At 31.7% G+C, this 20588-nt stretch overlaps 1 protein-coding gene across 1 annotated transcript in view; it reads right to left on the bottom strand.

The window, feature by feature from the left end:
- mol (dual oxidase maturation factor 1 mol) overlaps positions 1-20588 on the bottom strand; it is a 200822-nt gene that overhangs the window by 74197 nt on the left and 106037 nt on the right. The window contains exons 4-5 of the mRNA XM_075294623.1: positions 16112-16169; positions 5988-6122 (exon numbers count right to left, since the gene is read on the bottom strand). Coding sequence (XP_075150738.1) covers positions 5988-6122; positions 16112-16169 — 193 coding nt within the window. The remainder of the gene's footprint in view (positions 1-5987; positions 6123-16111; positions 16170-20588) is intronic.

The raw sequence follows: 20588 nt of genomic DNA, 5'->3' as shown, positions 1-20588 counted from the left end.
AAAAGAAAACTTCGTTGGTCTAAAATGTCATTTCCGGGAAACGAAATTAGTTTTTTGCGTGTACATCTACATCTAAGATGTTTTAGACCACACATCATTTTGTTCATCGAAAGAGAACAAAAAACAATCTCTGACAATTCATTGGCATCCACACACTTGCGAAATATATACAAAAGAGTTTGGGCATATTCTGTTGAATTTATTGTATTCGTTTAAGTAAAATTTTGAAATTATTGATTTCATAGGTAGTGTATGAAACCTCCATGACCAAACTCAAGAATCAAATAGAGTGGCTTCTACCTAGACAATAAAGAATGACACATGGATAGACAATTTAAAATAATTTAAAAAGGAAAAAAATAGAAGAAAACAAAAACAACACATCAACCAGAATTCACCAAAATACTTACAGACAAAGCTTTTTTGTGATTTTAATAGAGTCAAAATATATTTTGTCTATACTTTGTCGTGGTTGAGTTTTTGGCAAGTATAATTGAAAGATTTTATGAAAATGATATGAAGAATAACAACACACATAAAAAGTCTGTCCGCCAATCTGGCCATTTGGAAGCATTTCAGGAGATTTTTTTTGTCTAAGATTCCAATCCCTATGTAATTGTCGATACCGGCTGTCCGTCTGCATAACCGTCGTCATTTTAAACAATGTGGATAGTACTTAACGAAATATGTACTCCAATGTTGGCAGTATAATAAAGTAATACTTTATATGAGTATCTACCTCAGTGGCATGCTTTTTAAGATAGCAATCAATAAAAATATTTATAAATAATGCCAAAAAATTGTTTTTGCATCAGTAAAATGAAATAATAGATCAGAAATACAGACAAAAAATACAGATTTAATTATAAATCTGTACAGAAGCCAAAAAAGTGTGATAAATAAACAAACAGTATTATTAATAATTTAGATATTGTTAATTCACTATTGTTTGCTCAGAGGGAGGATAGATTTTTTTATAAAATTATATATGATTTTTGATAATTGAGCAATTTCTTTATATGCGAATAATAAAATTAAAATCCCAAGATTTATGTGACATAAAGGGGTATTAAACATCAAATGAGACAGAGTGTTTACTTAACTACAATGAAAACAATCTACACCATATTAAAGACAAATTTCTTTAAAATTAATCAAAGGAAAATGCATAATCATTGCTTTATATTTTTGTTCATAAAATTTGGGACACACAATTATTTGAAATTTACATCGCTCCAGTGAAGTTGTATGTCATTGCAATAAAGCAAATTTTCTTCACAGTAACGAAATACATTTTTATACCCTTCACCACTATTGTGGTACAGGGTATAATAAGTTTGTGCATTTGTATGCAACGCCAAGAAGAGAGAAGTTCACCAATGTGGTTTCACAATGGACTGAATAGTCTAAATAAGTGAGCCTGATACATCGGGCTGCCACCTAACCTAACGCCAAGAACGAAAAGTCAGAGACCCACGTTTAGTATACCGTTCTTAGTATTAGAATTAAATTCTGAGTCGATTTAGCGATGTCCGTCTACCTGTCAGTCTGTATATGTAATTTTGTGTGCAAAGTACAGCTCGCAGTTTAAGTCCGATCGTCCTCAAATTTGGCACAGAGTTTTACTTTGACTCAAAAACAATCGCTATGGATTTTGAAAAAAATCGGTTCAGATCTAGATATAGCTGTCATATATATTTATCACCGGTCTGCTCATAATTAACGTATTTATCAACGTATTTTCTTAAAATTTCGGACAGCCAGATATTCTGAGGCTCTCGTAAAATAAGCAAAATATCAGCCAAATCAGTTCAGACTTAGCTATAGCTCCCATATATATTTTTCGTCCGATTTGCATTTATATGGCCTAAAAAGCCAGCGTTTGCCCTGATTTGCTTCAAATTTTGTACAAGGAGTACGCTTATTAGCATTGTTAATTGTGCTAAATTTGGTTAAATTCGGTTCAGATTTAGATATAGCTCCCATATACACAGAAAAAATGTCCGTAGTTAAACTAACGCTAAATTTAACTTATTTTCATTGGAAAAAAAATATTTGCTTGTAGTTGAATTTTATTATTTTTATCGAAATTTTCCACAGTTTGATGAAATCTTACTTTTTTTAAGTATGTCTCAAAAATTTTATGAACTAAACATGAGTATAAAGTTCAATGACCGTACACATAAGTTCAATATGAACTAAAGCCAATGAAAATTTTCGTACGATTCCCAAAAATAATAAGAATGAACTACTGTATGGTTAAAATGGTCATGATTTGGCGCCAATGATTTTCTTCTTTAATTTTAGTTAATTTTTTCTTCCATGATATGATGTTATTTCGTGAACTGCAGTTAAAAAGTACAACAGGGCATTACAATTTCCTGGTTTTAAAAACGCTTTGTGGAAATCTCAAAATGTGGAGTAAAATTTAGTTAAATTTTCGTGCGAGGTAGTTCATTCTTCCTATAAAACAGTTCACTTTTTTTCGGTGTATATCTTCCACCCGATTTACACTCATATGGCCTCAAAAGCCAGAGGTTTGCCATAATTTGCTTAAAATTTTGCACAAGGAGTACTGTTAATAGTATTGTTAATTGTTCCAAATTTGGTTGAAATCGGTTCAGATTTAGATATAGCTCCCATATATATCTTTCGCCCGATTTACACACAGAAAAAAGTATCACCAAAATATTTCAAAAATTAAATTAAATTTAAAAATTAAAAAGTTAATTGAAGTTGAAATTTTTTCCAATTAATAAATTAATTGATACAATTAACTTTCTAATCAATATAGAAACATTAAGTTAATTAAGTAAATGATTGAAAATTTAAAAATTTTTAATTAAAAAATTAATTGATACAATTAACATTTTAATCAAATTCCGAAGACTAAGTCAGTTAAAAAAAGTGATGAACATTTTTTTAGTTTTTAATTAAAAATGTATTTCAAACCATCAATTGTTATTCCAAATAAAAACTCTAAACCAATTCAGAAAGTAATTAATAGTTACCTTTTTTAATTAAAAAATTAATTGAGTTTTGCAAGCAACATCAATTAAATTTTTAATTGAATCAATTAAAAAATTAATTGAAATTTTCTAATGAAATCAATTAATTTTTTAATTAAGAATTTTTTCTATGCCCAATTAAAACTGTGATTGATACTATCATTTACGTGATTGAAGACATTTCAATTAAAAAATTAATTGGATCAATCAATTTCGTGATTGAATCAGAAAAAAACTTTTTTTGTGTGCACTCATATGACCATGGAGGCCAACGTTTTTCTCCCAATTACGTGAAATTTTGAAGAGATAGCAGAATTATTATTCATGTCAAATTTAGTCAAAATCGGTCCAGATTTAGATATAGCTCCCATATATATGTACGCCAGAGTTGGGGAAATATGGTAGAATGTTTTATATTTTATAACCATTTTCAATGAGAGTTTCCTCCAATTGACTCGATTGTTTCCACAGAGAATGTATTTAATATTCTATTTAAGTATGTCATCTTGATCTAATTGGTTCAGATTTAGATAAAGCCTCCATATATTTGTTCTTCCGGTTCATAAAAATATGGCCAAAATACCCACATTTTACATAAAATTCTTTGATGATTTCCCCATATCTTAGTCATGTCCTACACACTGTAAAGCCAGACTTTCCACAGAACGGTCGAGTTTTAAATAAAACTCCGACTTGTGGAAATATCGCCCGACTTGGCCAAATGATATATTACAACTCACAATTGACCACATATCTTGGAGAGAACTAACCAAAATCCTTGTAAAATCGCCACTACTAAGTACCACAAATTTTAAATATAACTCAAATTAGCCTATATCTCGAATACATATGTATCTCCCGATAAATCATAAATGATATTCTGTACAATTTAATTAATAGGGCTCTGGCTTCATATTTCCCATATCTTTTACTAACATTGTGTTTCGTCCTAGGGCGCTAGCCGAGATTTTGTAGACGAACAATAAATTGTCTCCAAATAAAGACATAAATATTTATATATGGGAATATAAACCTTCATAACAACTCCCAACAAATTTGAAGAAGTTGAGATGGTAACACACATTTTGTTCTACATAGTGGGGAAGGGTATAATATAGTCGGCCCCGCCCGACTTTAGACTTTATTTACTTGTTATATCTAAAAATGTTTTCTTCGCTAATCCATGCCAATCGAATGTAGACTGTTTTCTTTGAGTGTATGTTTAACAACATCCTTTGAAGCCAAGTGGGATTCAAATGCTTTTCATGTTTTATACAGGTATATGTCGTTTACAAATTTTTGACATTCGAAACCCGAAAAAGTGCACATTCAGACCGTCTCTTATTGAAATATTGAGTCTGTGGCCTAACTATAAAATGCTTCAAATGTAAGCTAAGGTTTATTTTGGGGATATTGCAACCTTAACTTAAAGCTTGTTGCGAAATAACTAAAGAATTCCGTATTATAAGTGACTGTTATAATTTGGATAAACAAACATTTATTTGTTCGCGAATAGCTCTGTTATTGATAACGGTAAACTTACATATTCCAAATTCAATCTCAATCTTACACTGATAGAAAAAGTTTCGTTATATTAACGAAATGTGTCATTAAAAGTGAGCCAACGAAACAAATTCATTAATAAAATGTTTCGTTATTATGACGAATTTTCTGTTACTCAACGTAACTTTTCGTACTATTAACGAACATTTTCATTGTATTAATGAAAATGTTTCGTTATATCAATGAAAAAATTTCATTGGCTCAATTTTAATGAAATTTTCTTTGTGTGTACGTACAGCAAATAGATGGACAGACGAACGGACAGATAGAGCAAAGATCTATTAAACATAGTGAATTATGATGGCAATATGTAAACACAACAATTATTTTTTTCCCCCGAAACGAAATTTTAGGTCAACGAAGCTTTCTTTTCTTCTTCAAATTGCCTCTCTAAAACAACTTTAACAACTAAAGAAAACTTCGCTGATCTATTCTGGTAGAAAAAAGTCGTTATATTAACGAAATGTGTCATAAAAATTGAGCCAATGAAACAAATTCGTTGATATAATGAAATTATTCATTATAATATAATGAATTTTCTGTTAATCAACGTTTCGTACTATTAACTAAAATGTTCATTGTCGCAATGAAAATGTTTCATTATATCAATGAAATAGTTTCGTTGGCTCATTTTTAATGAAGTTTTCTTAGTGTAGAATTTCGCTTCCGAGAAAAGAAATTAATTTTTTTACGTGTAATGTTTTAATATTATATATTTTTGTTTACTCGTTCACCTTAAATCTTTCTCGATTTGGAATGTTTAAAATTATACTATGTTATGTTTAGATTAAAAAAAATGTATGTCCACTAAAAATTGGCCCAACAACTCGTGTCAATGGCCAAAAACCTTTTTTAGTAAAGGACCCAAAAATATTTCACCCAAATCGTATGACCAAACATACAATTTGGAAAAATAAATTGCATGCCAAAACACTCAGTTAGCCAATTGTAAACCACGAAACTTCAAACATACAAACCCCCAATTTCTTGCAATTACATCGATGAAAAGAATGAGTGTTACCTTTTCTAGTGGCCAAGTCATGTTGAGCATTCATTAAAAACCCCAAAATCAATTTAACAAAAAATAATTTACTTATCCGCTCCAGACCGCCGCACACGATATAAAATAGGAAAAATTAAAATTCTTTCAAAGTGTTATGAGACGAACAAAAAATAAAAAATAATGAAACTACTTTACATGTCGGACGGAGTGAAGCTGTTCAAAAACTCATTTATTCAAACACCCTGACCACCTTGCACCTTTGGGGCAAAAATGTTAGAATATCAGTTACTGACCGCCACTAAAGGTTATACCGGATAGCTTTTGTGATCCAATAGTTTGCTTTCCATTCCATGTGCCCGGACCTGATGTTCATTGTGGTTTGGTTTAGTTCAATTGAGCGTATATTAACTTACCCGTCAACGTCACATTGACATGCATCAGACCAATATGGGTTCCTATGCGCGCTGGCAATTTCTCACGCGAGAAGGCTTTGTATGGTGCTATAATTGTTGTATGGGCCACATGCCATGCTGAACCAAGTCTTGTGACTGTAAGAAATAGGATGGGCGAGAAGGAAACAATAAATATCTATTAGTTAGTAATGTATAGTTGGGAAAAAATAGTTATGAATATATTAGCAAATTCACCATAATTTTCATATTCAATTGTGTAGCATTATAACGAATTAATGGAAAATTAGTGTAAATATTCAAGTTAGAGAAAACAAAAACAAAACGAATAATAGTACTACGAAATATTTCCCAACAAACTCCGGTTAGTTAAAGAAACCTACTATTTATGGAAACACCAATAATGGTAAACGAGAAAAAACCCAGCACACTAAATAAACTATGTACCCAAATATTATGAAACCGACATTCTAGAAGACACAATTGCCGATTGCAAGCTATTTTAAAGCTTTTTAACATTGTCTTTAGCCAATTCAGTTCTTGATCGTACCAAATTTCAACCGCGCCGGATGAAATTTGCACCTCTTTGCAAATCTTAGAATAGGTTTATATGGGGGCTATACATATGATTACGGATCTATATAGACCACTTTTGGCACGGTTGTTAGAAGACGTATACTTGTACTCCGTGCCAAATTTATATCTGAACGGATGAAAAATTGCTTCTCAAGCACTCGAGTGGTAACCAAAATTAATCTACCAAAATTTGAAGAAAATTGTACCAAAAATTTACCAAACAAAAAAATCTTACTTTGCAAAATTTTCTTTTCAAAATCTGTAGAAAATTTTTTTCAAAATTGTATTTCTATAGAAAGTTTTGCCAAAATTGTATTTCTATATAGAATTTTGTCAAAATTTTATTTCTACAGAAAATTCTGTCAAAGTTCTATTCCTACAAGTTCTATTTCTATATAGAATTTTGTCAAAATTGTATTTCTACAGAAAATTCTGTCAAAGTTCTATTTCTATAAAAAATTTTGTCAAAATTTTATTTCTATAGAAAATTTTGTCAAAATTTTATTTCTTCTCTATAGAATTTTGTCAAAATTTTATTTCTAAAGAAAATTCTGTCAAAGTTAAATTTCTACAGAAAATTCTGTCGAAGTTCTATTTCTATAGAAAATTTTGTCAAAATTTTATTTCTATAGAAAATTTTGTCAAAATTTTATTTCTATCAGGCCTGTTCCCATAATCGTAATCGCAAAAAATTTGCGATTTCTCCAATTAGACTTGTTCCGGTCATCGCACATCGCAAAATTTTTCCGATTTCAAATCGATGAGACTTGCCTCTGCGAATTCAAAATAAATTAATCAATTTTTCAAAGATATTGTAAAGCTTGTATAAAATATGCTTAACAATAAACTGATATATCTCTTGGCAGTAAATAGAAAATACAAAATATCGAAATAATGTACTTGTAAAGTAATAATCGAGTATATTTTGGAGCGACCGCATTTTGACACAATCTACTGAAGGGAATTTTTGCGATTCGTATATCGTGTTCCAAATATACGATTTTATTTAGAAACTGGTGAGAATGAAACTCAATGCAACACTGAGTAGCGTGGCGCCATAATTATTTTGTAATTTTGCTAATTTTCGCTAATTTTGCGGCGTCGATGTATTTCGAAACAGACAATTGCATTCAAAAAAACCATTCGTTGTAACTTACAGTTTCATTTATTGTTTTCTTTATCAAAAAAAATTGCTGGACTAAAATGTTTTTTCTTTAACAACTAATTTTAACAGCTATGACACATTTTGGAATTGAAATTTTGCGATTTTCAATACCATACACTTTCGCGCGATTTCCGGAACAAGCAATTATAAATCGTACGATTTTATTTTCGATAGAAATCGCAAAATTTTGTGAAATTGGGAACAGGCCTGTATAGAAAATTTATGTAGTACCTATTATGCGCCTTTTCATTGCAATACCATCTGGCCTACTTCAATAACAACTATTTGTACCAAGTTTCAAGTCAGTAGCCTGTTTCGTTGATAAGCTTGCGTGATTTCAACAGTACATGGCTGGATCGACTCTGAATGTCAGCACGACCAGAATATACATACTTTATGGGGTCTGAAATCAATATGTCGATGTGTTACAAACCTATGGTGGAGGGTATAAAATTTAAGACACATTTTATGCACTTCAGGATATAATGCAGGGTATACTATCGTTGTCATTCCGTTTGTACCACATCGAAATATTAGTCTCAGATCGTACAAAGTATTTATATTTATCATGGTGAATTTCTGACTCGATCTAGAGATATTGGTGCATCCATACGTCCATCTGTTGAAATCACACTAGGTTAGGTTAGGTTAGGTGGCAGCCCGATGTATCACGCTCACTTAGACTATTCAGTCCATTGTGATACCACATTGGTGAACTTCTCTCTTATCACTGAGTGCTGCCCGATTCCATGTTAAGCTCAATGACAAGGGACCTCTTTTTATAGCCGAGTTCGAACGGCGTTTCACATTGCAGTGAAACCACTTAGAGAAGCTTTGAAACCCTTAGAAATGTCACCAGCATTACTGAGGTGGGATAATCCACCGCTGAAAAACTTTTTGGTGTTCGGTCGAAGCAGGAATCGAACCCACGACCTTGTGTATGCAAGGCGGGCATGATAACCATTGCACCACGGTGAAATCACACTAAGATCCGAACGAACGGTATATGTATAGCATCCCTATAAAACGAACCTCAGATTGATATTTTAAGCGTCCTGGAAAAGCAAACTTCAACCGATTTTAAATATATGCTTTCCAATAACCATGCCAAAAATTGGTCCATATCGTTTCATAATTATATATAGCCCGCATATAAACCGACCAACAGATTTGGTTGCAAGAGCCTCCTGGAAAGCAAATTTCATCTAATCCTCATTGGATTCATTCGAATGCCGAAGCCGGAGCAAATTTCATCCGATCTGTTTGAAATTAAGTACGTAATGTCAATATATGCGTTGTAAAAATTGGTTCATATCGGTTTAAAATTATTTGTACACGGACGAAAAAGACGGTTTTTCATATGTTTGGGTATAAACATTATATGTTTGGAACTCAAATTTTTAAGTGCAAACATATAATGTTCATAAACTAGCGTTATATGTTTGGGACATATATGTTAATGTGTTAGAACATATTATGTTTGGGACATAAAATGTTTGTAAATATAATATGCTTGGATTCAAACATATATTAATTTAGAAATAGCCCATAAACATATATGTGTTTACAAAGAGAGACAAAGTGTATGCTGGAAGTAAAATAATGAAAGTAACCAATTGGCGCATTACATATATATATACACAAAGAAAATTTCATTAAATATAGGAAAAATACTACGTGTGAATATAAACAAGTATAAATTTACATATTATGAGTAAACATATATATGTTGTGATATAAGAATTATTAATTATGAATTATTAAAGTCAAGTTGACCTTAGTCCAAAAATTTGTTCTTTCATGTTATGATACCCATTTTTAAGTCAAATCACTTAATTATAACGACAACACGACTTCATTGAAAGTATCGACCTTTGAACATGGAAAAAACTTTATAAAGGGTAATTTGTTAAGAGCTTGATAACTTTTTTTAAAAAAAAAACGCATAAAATTTGCAAAATCTCATCGGTTCTTTATTTGAAACGTTAGATTGGTCCATGACATTTACTTTTTGAAGATAATTTCATTTAAATGTTGACCGCGGCTGCGTCTTAGGTGGTCCATTCGGAAAGTCCAATTTTGGGCAACTTTTTCGAGCATTTCGGCCGGAATAGCCCGAATTTCTTCGGAAATGTTGTCTTCCAAAGCTGGAATAGTTGCTGGCTTATTTCTGTAGACTTTAGACTTGACGTAGCCCCACAAAAAATAGTCTAAAGGCGTCAAATCGCATGATCTTGGTGGCCAACTTACCGGTCCATTTCTTGAGATGAATTGTTCTCCGAAGTTTTCCCTCAAAATGGCCATAGAATCGCGAGCTGTGTGGCATGTAGCGCCATCTTGTTGAAACCACATGTCAACCAAGTTCAGTTCTTCCATTTTTGGCAACAAAAAGTTTGTTAGCATCGAACGATAGCGATCGCCATTCACCGTAACGTTGCGTCCAACAGCATCTTTGAAAAAATACGGTCCAATGATTCCACCAGCGTACAAACCACACCAAACAGTGCATTTTTCGGGATGCATGGGCAGTTCTTGAACGGCTTCTGGTTGCTCTTCACTCCAAATGCGGCAATTTTGCTTATTTACGTAGCCATTCAACCAGAAATGAGCCTCATCGCTGAACAAAATTTGTCGATAAAAAAGCGGATTTTCTGCCAACTTTTCTAGGGCCCATTCACTGAAAATTCGACGTTGTGGCTCGTTAGTAAGTCTATTCATGATGAAATGTCAAAGCATACTGATCATCTTTCTCTTTGACACCATGTCTGAAATCCCACGTGATCTGTCAAATACTAATGCATGAAAATCCTAACCTCTAAAGAATCACCCTTTATTAGAGAAATGCGTCTTCTGAGCTAAGCAAAAGTTGTATTCTTATTTTAAGGACATGAACTCTTTGGCCTCACGACAATATTTTTTCAGTGCACTCTTTTTAGAGTTGTGAAAGTAAAATGAAAACAAGGCGAAACAGTGAAAAATTAAACAGTAAGATCTGTAAAAACAAAGATTAGTTCCTCTTTATTAATGAGTAGTCCAAGAGGAGTTGACGGATTTTTTCGAAAATAAAAGCGGGCACTGAGTTCGAGTTTTGCCGCTAATATTATTTCTCATTTTAGCGGCAAAACCAGAATAACATTACAACTTTTTCCGGTAAATTGTATTATAACATGGTGGGGAAAGATCCAAAGCAACAATTGAATAAGTTTATTTTCTTTAAAAGAAATTATTAAAGAAAAGTAAAAGGGTAAACATGGCCATTTTAACGCGATAATAACAATTTTTACCGGCCTTAAGAATTAAATTAAGTACAAAATTATTCGTTAATAAAAATGCATATTTATTTGTATTTCTAAATTAATGGTGTTACATGCTAGCATACAATTGTTCACACCAAAATAAATTTATGTGCTGTTGTAAAATTACTGTTTAGAATTTAAATATAATGTGCTTTTGAATGGTTATCGTTAACCTTAGGATTCGATGGAAAAATATTTTTATATACTCGAATTCACGTTCTTCTTTTGTAAGAGTTTTTGAATTTCTTCGAAAATTTTAAACTTGTATACAAAAACCTTTATTTGTTACACAATTTTTATTTTTGCAATAAATAAAATAATATTTGATTGAACTCAGTCCATTTCGTTTATATCAAGCATTTTTATTTTCTGACTTTAAGTCTATTATAAAACACACTTTACAATTTCGTAGTAAAAATTTAATATAATAGTTTGTAATGCTGAACACCTTTTCGGGAACTTCCGAACGAATCTGGAATATATGTTAAAAAATATATTTAAAAAAAAAATGGTGTTGGTCGAAGCAGGGATCGAACCCAGGACCCCTGTCACGCAAGGCGGACGACCAACCACTGCTCCACGCCGCCAACAAATGTATGTTTAACAATATTATGTTGTTAAACAATGTTATGTTTGCATCGGCTCGTGGGCGCCGCAAGCTATGCTATATAAATATAACTTATAACGATAATTATCTCTTGATGACCATAACAGCTACGTAGCCCAGTGGTTAGTGTGCTGGCTTACAAACTGTGTGGTCCGCAGTTCGAATCCCCGTCCGGCAAAAGGTAAAATTGAAAAAAAATTATAAAATTTAATAATTTCTTCTACAATGTTTGTATTACTGAAAAAGGTGCTAAGAACTAAAAAAACTCATGGAAGTGAAAAAAATGTGAGGCAATATACAATTAGGCAGAAAAAAATTTTTGAGCACAATATTCTTTGGGAGAAAATTCTTCTCAGCATATAATATTTTTGTGTCCAAAATGCCTCCAAACATATTATATGTTCACATAATAACATATAGTTTTTTGGAAGACAACATTATTGAATTTGGATGGAAAAATACAAAATGTTTGGAACTTAGACTACCCAAACATATTATATTGTTTAGACCAATATGCTTTCAAACATATTATATATTGGAAGAAATCAAACATATAAATGTTTGGGCAATACCCAAAAATTTATATGCTTGAAGCAAAATATGTTTGGGAGTATATGTTACAGAAGCGATTTTTTTTTGAGGGTGTAGCCGCCACAAAGTGAAACAGTGAACCAACCAGGAAGGAAAATTTTGATTAATTTTAAATTTAGGGTAATTATATTAGAAACGCTAACTTCACAAAAATTAGTAAATATTATGGGAATATTCAAGAAAATTGATTAGAAATATATTTTTTGCCAGTTGTTAACGACAATTCCGTAATTTGAGAATGGTCTTCAAAATTGTAAAAATGTCTTTAGTACCATACGAAGTTCAAGATGGCCATATTATTAAATTTATAATTTTTAAGAAATTCTGAACTATATTGTGGGAGACACGAATTGGTAAATCTATAAGCTTCATTTGTGTATACTTTTCCCCTTTCTTTAGTTAATTTAACTAACGTACGCAAAAAATTACGTATTAAAAATTAACGTAATAAACCCTTGAACAAGAATGGAATTAAATTAATTTTAGAGATCACTTTTTTGCCTTTTTACTAACATGGACTCCATATGGTCAAACATGCAATCTAGAAGACAATGTTAAGAGTTAGGTTTTAATAAAAATTTCCTTCTGCAATTGTTAACACAAATAATTCGATGATAGATTTTAGTATAAGTCGACTATAATAAAAGCATTTAAATACTCTTAGAACCATTGTATACAAATTTTCTAATTTCGAAAATTATTACAATTCGAATTTAGTCATGCAATTTTATATACCCCAAAAAATAAAAGAAAATTTCCTTAGCCAATTTAAAATTAATTTAGTCCATGAAAATTTGTTGATAGTAAATAGTAAAATTTTCCCCCACTACATAAGCTCAAACAACCCAGCAAAAAAAAACTTTGAAAGCACTTCCAAAAATGTTTTCTCGAAGATGTTCTTTGTTTTAGCTACACAGGAAGTTCTTTTAATTCAATTTTTTATAACTCGACTTTTTCATATTTTTAATGGGTATTTTTAACTTCTTTTGTTTCAAATAAGTTAAAATCTGAGTCAGAATTAATAAAATGGTACAAATAATTAAAATTTTGTCGAAAAAAATGTAATATCCATTGTAGAAAATTACGAATTTTTGTAAATTTTTGAAGTCAAACGTTTCAGACAAGCGTTAGAATGCATAAAAAATAAATAAATTATTTATTTAGCAAAATATTACAATTTTTTTTAATTCATATCCAAAACAAACCTTAAGAAGTGATGCAAATTCAGTGCAACAGCTGTTGAAATGGTGGACATCCATCCTATGACAATCCCATGTTAAATTCATCGCTTCTGAGCCAATTTTGCACCACTTCCGGATCCAAAAAGAACATTTTCACATTGATATAAAAAATCTACTCTAATCTACTCAAAAAAATTTCCTGAAAAGACTGTTCGAAACTTCGAACAGTCAAGCACATATCGTTGTCTCCATTCCAATGTACGCTAAGTCTAAAAAGTGAATTTTACAGAAAACAAGTTCAGTTTTTTCGTTGGAATTTCTCAAAAACCGTATAAAATATAAATTCACTTTTTTCGGTCCTAAAATAATATTTATTGTAGATATTTTTTGGTATGTACGAATTAAAAATAGTGATAATAAAGGGTGATTTGTTAAGAGCTTGATAACTTTTTTTTAAAAAAAACGCATAAAATTTACAAAATCTCATCGGTTCTTTATTTGAAACGTTAGATTGGTCCATGACATTTACTTTTTGAAGATAATTTCATTTAAATGTTGACCGCGGCTGCGTCTTAGGTGGTCCATTCGGAAAGTCCAATTTTGGGCAACTTTTTCGAGCATTTCGGCCGGAATAGCCCGAATTTCTTCGGAAATGTTGTCTTCCAAAGCTGGAATAGTTGCTGGCTTATTTCTGTAGACTTTAGACTTGACGTAGCCCCACAAAAAATAGTCTAAAGGCGTCAAATCGCATGATCTTGGTGGCCAACTTACCGGTCCATTTCTTGAGATGAATTGTTCTCCGAAGTTTTCCCTCAAAATGGCCATAGAATCGCGAGCTGTGTGGCATGTAGCGCCATCTTGTTGAAACCACATGTCAACCAAGTTCAGTTCTTCCATTTTTGGCAACAAAAAGTTTGTTACTGAAAATTCGACGTTGTGGCAGATCGTAAGTCTATTCATGATGAAATGTCAAAGCATACTGAGCATCTTTCTCTTTGACACCATGTCTGAAATCCCACGTGATCTGTCAAATACTAATGCATGAAAATTCTAACCTCAAAAGAATCACCCTTTAGAACAGGCTAAAAGTGACTTAGGCCACTTTAGACCGAACAAAGCTGTTTGCCCTTTTTGGATTGGAAATTTTTAAAACTTTAGTCACAGTCTAGGTAAAATATTAACCATAACTTTTGATAGAAGTTTCCAATAAATTCGAACTTTTGTCAGAATGCAATTCACATCAAACCGAATGAAAAACAACGAACTCCATCAAAAAATGCTAAGTCAACTTAGCGTACTCTGAAATGAGGACATCGATATTTAAAGTCAATATATGTTTTACATATATTGGCAATAATTCCTCTTGATTATTTAATAAGTTTTATTTTCTGTTATTATTTTTAAAAATTAAATTTAAAGTATCAAAAAATATAAACCCAGAGAAGGAATATGATAATTTCTTAGAGCAAAATGTTTCTTTTTTTTTTGTTACGGCAAACATGTTCGTCGCAACCATGTTATTCTCTCGGACATTATATCGAAAATAACATTTTGATATAGGAGGTGATCATATTCCCCCTCTGTGTATTTACACTGAAAAAAGCTTGCTTGGTCCCAAAGATTTTGTCTTTACTTTAAAAATTTTGGTATTGATTTCGAGCCAAAGAAGCATCTTCAGCTTTTTTCTTCATATGCTATCAAAGTCCTTTAAAAACGAGTTAACGAAAACTTTATTTTCCAAATTAAGACTCGACTTCCAGTAGAAATTATGCTAGGTTTCAAGTAAAAAACGTCTTTAAAATAAAGTTTTGAAAAACATGTCCTATATTTGAACGATTTTTTGCTTTGTAGTCAAGATGCAAAAAGACAACAAATTTAAAGACAATTTCATTAAATTTAAAGAATTGTTCTGAATTATTAAAGTCAAGTTGACCTTAGCCCAAAAAATTTATTTATTTGTAGAAAAATTTAACTTAATCACAATTTATTAGCTTATTTTTTATCATGTCAACATTTGTAATACATTTTATTTTCAAATCTCTATAATAAACCTATATTTTGAAAGTAGTCGGCAGCCTATGTTATATTACAATTTGTTACAAATTTTGTTATTTTCATGCATAAAGTTTTTTTTTTTTTTAATTATTTTATCTATTCGAAAAGTCGAATAGCGGAGCGAAATGGGTTAAGCAAACGAAAAAATTATAACTATATAATTAGTCTAGTTTTGTTGGATTTTTAACTTATTTTGATCATGTGGCCATTTTTTAATACATTTTTATTTAAAATTCCTATAATAAACCTAACTTTTCTTCCATAATGGGTTCACTTTGTTTGAAAGTAGTCGGCAATGCACAAGCTTTAGTTTTTCTTTAGTTATTCAGTAATATTTGATCTCTGTATAAACGCACTAAAATGATTGCTGGGTTATATTAGTACCTTAAACTTCCTCCTTTTATGTTACAATAGACGATATTTTTATTGAGATTAGCTATATTGAAAATACGACTACCTCGAAAACGATCATACTATAGTACAATAAAATATAAATGGGTAATATTGTTCATTCCCTTATCCAAAACGCTTAATAGTTTATTCATTTGTCTATGTGAGCTGTAAACATTTTATTTTCCATTCCTTAGCTTTTTATTGTATTGCGATTTCTTTTTTATGGTGCATTGTGTTAAGGTTTTCATAGATTCAATACTCACTTAAAATGACTAGTCCCACAAAAAGACTTAATGTGACAGTTGAGAATGTTGTGAATTTCTGCAATGAAAAAGTAAATCGTCATTTAGCATTATTATTAATAAATTTAGGGGTGAATATAAATATTGTGCAGTAAAAATATCTGTAATACCTTAAATAAATATTCCAAAAATTATGAAGATCGTATTACAGTACATCTATAAGAGAAATTTCGATTTTTCACACATAAATGTGAATGCAATAACAATTTTAAATGTAATATTATTCCCTAATATAAACATGCCATTTTACTAAAGAATTGTGATTTAAGAGTCAAGAAAACGAGAACTTGGATATCGTGATTTGATTGTGTTAATAATGCCTATTTTTTCAAATTTCTGAGTGTTTTGAATTCTCCTTATAAAAGAGATAACAAACATTTTGGGAAAGCAAACTATTGGTTATTATTTGGGCCGGGCGGAATCATAAATACCCTCATGGACAAAAATGACTCTTTTCCATATGTTTTGGTGTAAAAATTATATGTTTGGAACACAAAATTTTAGCACATTATTTTTTGATGCAAAAAAACAAAAATAATGTTCATAAACTAGTATAACATGTTTGGGACATATATGTTAATATGTTAGAACCTATTATGTTTGGGACATAACATCTTGTTGAAAATAATATCTCTGGATGGAAACATATATGTTTTTCTTGTTTGAATAAATTCATTTTACACAATAATTTAATTATTACATTTTAAGAGTCGGAAACATATATTAATTTGGAAATTTCGTATAAACATATATATGATTGGAAACGTCAGCCGAAGAAGACTAAAGGCACGTATAAAAATGCAAAATTGCAAGTTTAATTACAGAAAATAAAAATGTAAACGTCTGTGATTGCTTATCGACTTACATATTTTGTATATACTCATAAATAAATATTTGGGGTGTAATATTTAAAAAAAAAATTAACATACGTTTTTATGTTTATTCCAACACAATTATATTTAAGGCACTTTGATGCAAGGAAACCAATATTAAGACTCTGGGTTTACAAACAATTTTTTGTTTGAAAATGTATCTGATTGAAGCAGAATACGTTTGGGAGTAAATGTTACAGAGTCGAGAGATACTTTTTCTACCCTCCACCATAGGATGGGGGTATATTAACTTTGTCAATCTGTTTTTAACACATCGAAATATTCTGGGTCAGGTGAAATTCTGAGTCGATCTGAACATGTCCGTCCGTCCGTCCGTCTGTTGAAATCACGTTAACTTCCGAACGAAAGAAGCTATCGACTTGAAACTTGGCACAAGTAGTTGTTATTGATGTAGGTCGGATGGTATTGCAAATGGGTCATATCGGTCCACTATTACGTATAGCCCCCATATAAACGGACCCCCAAATTTGGCTTGCGTTTGCTCTAAGAGAAGCAAATTTCATCCGATCCGGCTGAAATTTGGTACATGGTGTTAGTATACATATAGCCCCCATATAAACCGATCCCCCGATTTGCCTTGGGGAGCCTCTAAGAGAAGCAAATTTCATCCGATCCGGTTGAAATTTGGTACATGGTGTTAGTATATGGTCTCTAACAACCATGCAAAAATTGGCCTGCGGAGCCTCTAAGAGAAGCAAATTTCATCCGATCCGGCTGAAATTTAGTACATGGTGTTACTATATGGTCTCCACCAACCATGCAAAAATTGGTTTACATCGGTCCATAATTACATATAGCCCCCATATAAACCGATCCCCCGATTTGGCTTGCGGAGCCTCTAAGAGAAGCAAATTTCATCCGATCCTGCTGAAATTTGGTACATGGTGTTAGTATATGGACTCCAATAACCATGCAAAAATTGTCCCACATCGGTCCATAATTATATATAGCCCCCATATAAACCGATCACCGGATTTGACCTCCGGAGCCTCTTGGAAGACCAAAATTTATCTGATTCAGTTTAAATTAGGTGCGTGGTGTTAATATAAGGCCTCAAACATCCATGCAAAAATTGGTCGAAATCGGTCAATAATTATATATAGGCCCCATATAAACCGATCCCTAGATTTGACCTCCGGAGCCCCTTGGAAGAGCAAAATTCATCCGATTCGGTTGAAATTTGGTACGTGATGTTAGTATATGGTATCCAACAACCATGCAGGTTCATATCAGTCCATAATTATATATAGCCTCCATATAAACCGATCCCCAGACTTGACCTCTAGTGCCTTTTGGAGAAGCAAAATTTATCCGATCTGGTTGAAATTCGGTACGTGGTGGTAGTATATGATATTTAACAACCATGCCAAAAGTGGTCCATATCAGTCCATAATCATATATAGCAGCCATATCCCGAGATTTGGGTTTGGAGCCTCTTGGAGCAGCAAATTTCATCCGAGTCAGTTGAAATTTGGTACATTGTGCTAGTATATGGCCGTTAACAACCATGGCTAAGTAGGTCCATATCGGTCAATAGTTAAATATAACCCTCAGATAAATCGATCCCCAATCATACTAAAATTGGTCCATATCAAGTTCTTAATTCCATATAGCCCTCATATAAGCGACCCCCACATTTCAATTCTGGCTCTCTACGTACCGTGCAAAAGTCCATGTCGATTCGTAATTATTTGTAGGCTTACCTATACATAACTTTTTTGTCTATTATATACCACGTATGGACTAACTCACAATATAGAAAACGATGTTAAGAAGTTTTAAGATACCACAACCCAAGTAATTCGATTGTGGATGGCAGTCTTTCGTAGAGGTTTCTACGCAATCCATGGTGGAGGGTACATAAGATTCGGCCTGGTCGAACTTACGGCCGTATATACTTGTTTTTTTTTTTTGAGCTTGCACTACTATAGTTCACATTCCCTTTGAGTAAATCTCGCCATAAAAAGTTATATGATAATATATAAAATATTATATGAAATGGTTATGTTAAAGGTGTTAAATATAAAATTTGGATTCTATGTCTAGTTTAGATTATGTTTCCGTCTTTTGTGCTCTCAAGAAGACTCAAAATATAGACAGATCTTTATTTTATAGAATAAACAAATATATACGTCCGAAAGTTAGGCCAGACCAAACCCCCAACATGAATTGCGAAGAAATTTCTACAAAAAGCTGCCATCCGATGGAAAGGTATTTTAGAATTTCTTAAAATTATCTTTTCAATTCTAAGTTTGTCCATATGGAGTCTATGATAAATAAAAAACAAGTAAGTAAAGTAGAAATTCGGGCGGGGCCGACTATATCATACCCTAAACCACCATTACAGAATTAGTAATCATAAGCATTTGTGGGGTAACATATAGGTCTGGGAGATAAACCGCAGTTGCATATTTAAGAAAATCAAGGGGTACATATCCATGGGTGCTTTGTGTCAATCTGACTATAGCTCATAGTCAATGTTGCCAGGGAAAATGTTCGGTTTACCCTACAAGGACAAAAAAAAGTTCCCTACCTTCCCATACATTCCCAAACAATTTTCCCTTCTATATTTTTCGTTAAATTTAAAAAATTTTACAAAACAAAAATGGTTCTAAGTACTTTATTATCTTAAAACATGAATATGCAACGTATATAACTTAGAATATAAATTTGTATTACCACCACGGTTGCCACAGTTGATAGAATTCTACCCAAATTAGTAATCTTTTTTGTTAAATCTCTATACAAATAAAATTTTGGAAAAAGTTTCTATAAACAAATTTTTTTTCTATAGAAATAACATTTTGACAATAAATTCTATAGAAATAAAATTTTGAGAAAAAAATTCCACAGAAATAAAATTTTGAGAAAATTTTTATAGAAATAATATTTTGAAAAAAATTTCTATAGAAATACAATTTTGACAAAATGTTCTATAGAAATACAGGAATAAAGTTTACCACACATTGTTAAAGATCAAGCCTTGCCGGCTTCTAATTTCCTCCTCTAGAGCCACCAAAATGTAAAAATTATTACAAATTGTGTTGAGTGAAAATGTCCTACATTGTGGCCCTACGTCTCTATAAGACGCTAAATATTAGAAAAACCATATATATAGGGAATTTCCCCTACTTCTAGCAACACTGGCTGTGTTGATATTGCGCCTACGGAGTTAGTATGCCACTAATATTGAGCCCATTATTAAAAAAGAGAATTAGTGTGGGTAATAAATACAAATTTGTAAAAATCGAGCAATATTCTTATGTAAGAGCTACAAGTACGTATAAGTACGATCGGCTAGTATATCAAAATTTGAAATTTGAGTAACATTGGTTAATAAATAAGAGTACTATGGCCAAATTTGGGAAGATCGAGCGATGCATATATATGGAAGCTATATCTAAATCTGAACCAATTTGCATAATATTTTGCGGGTTTGATTAATACCATAAAAGGTTACCTTGTGCAAGATTTGAGTAAGATCAGTTACGAAATGAGGCCTGTATGGTCAAACATAAGGTTATAAGGGCGAATTTTTCAAAATC

The sequence above is a fragment of the Haematobia irritans genome, chromosome 2 (genome assembly GCF_050003625.1).
Source record: "Haematobia irritans isolate KBUSLIRL chromosome 2, ASM5000362v1, whole genome shotgun sequence".
In the NCBI taxonomy this organism is placed as follows: domain Eukaryota; kingdom Metazoa; phylum Arthropoda; class Insecta; order Diptera; family Muscidae; genus Haematobia; species Haematobia irritans.
This window is presented reverse-complemented; position numbering and strand designations above follow the sequence as displayed.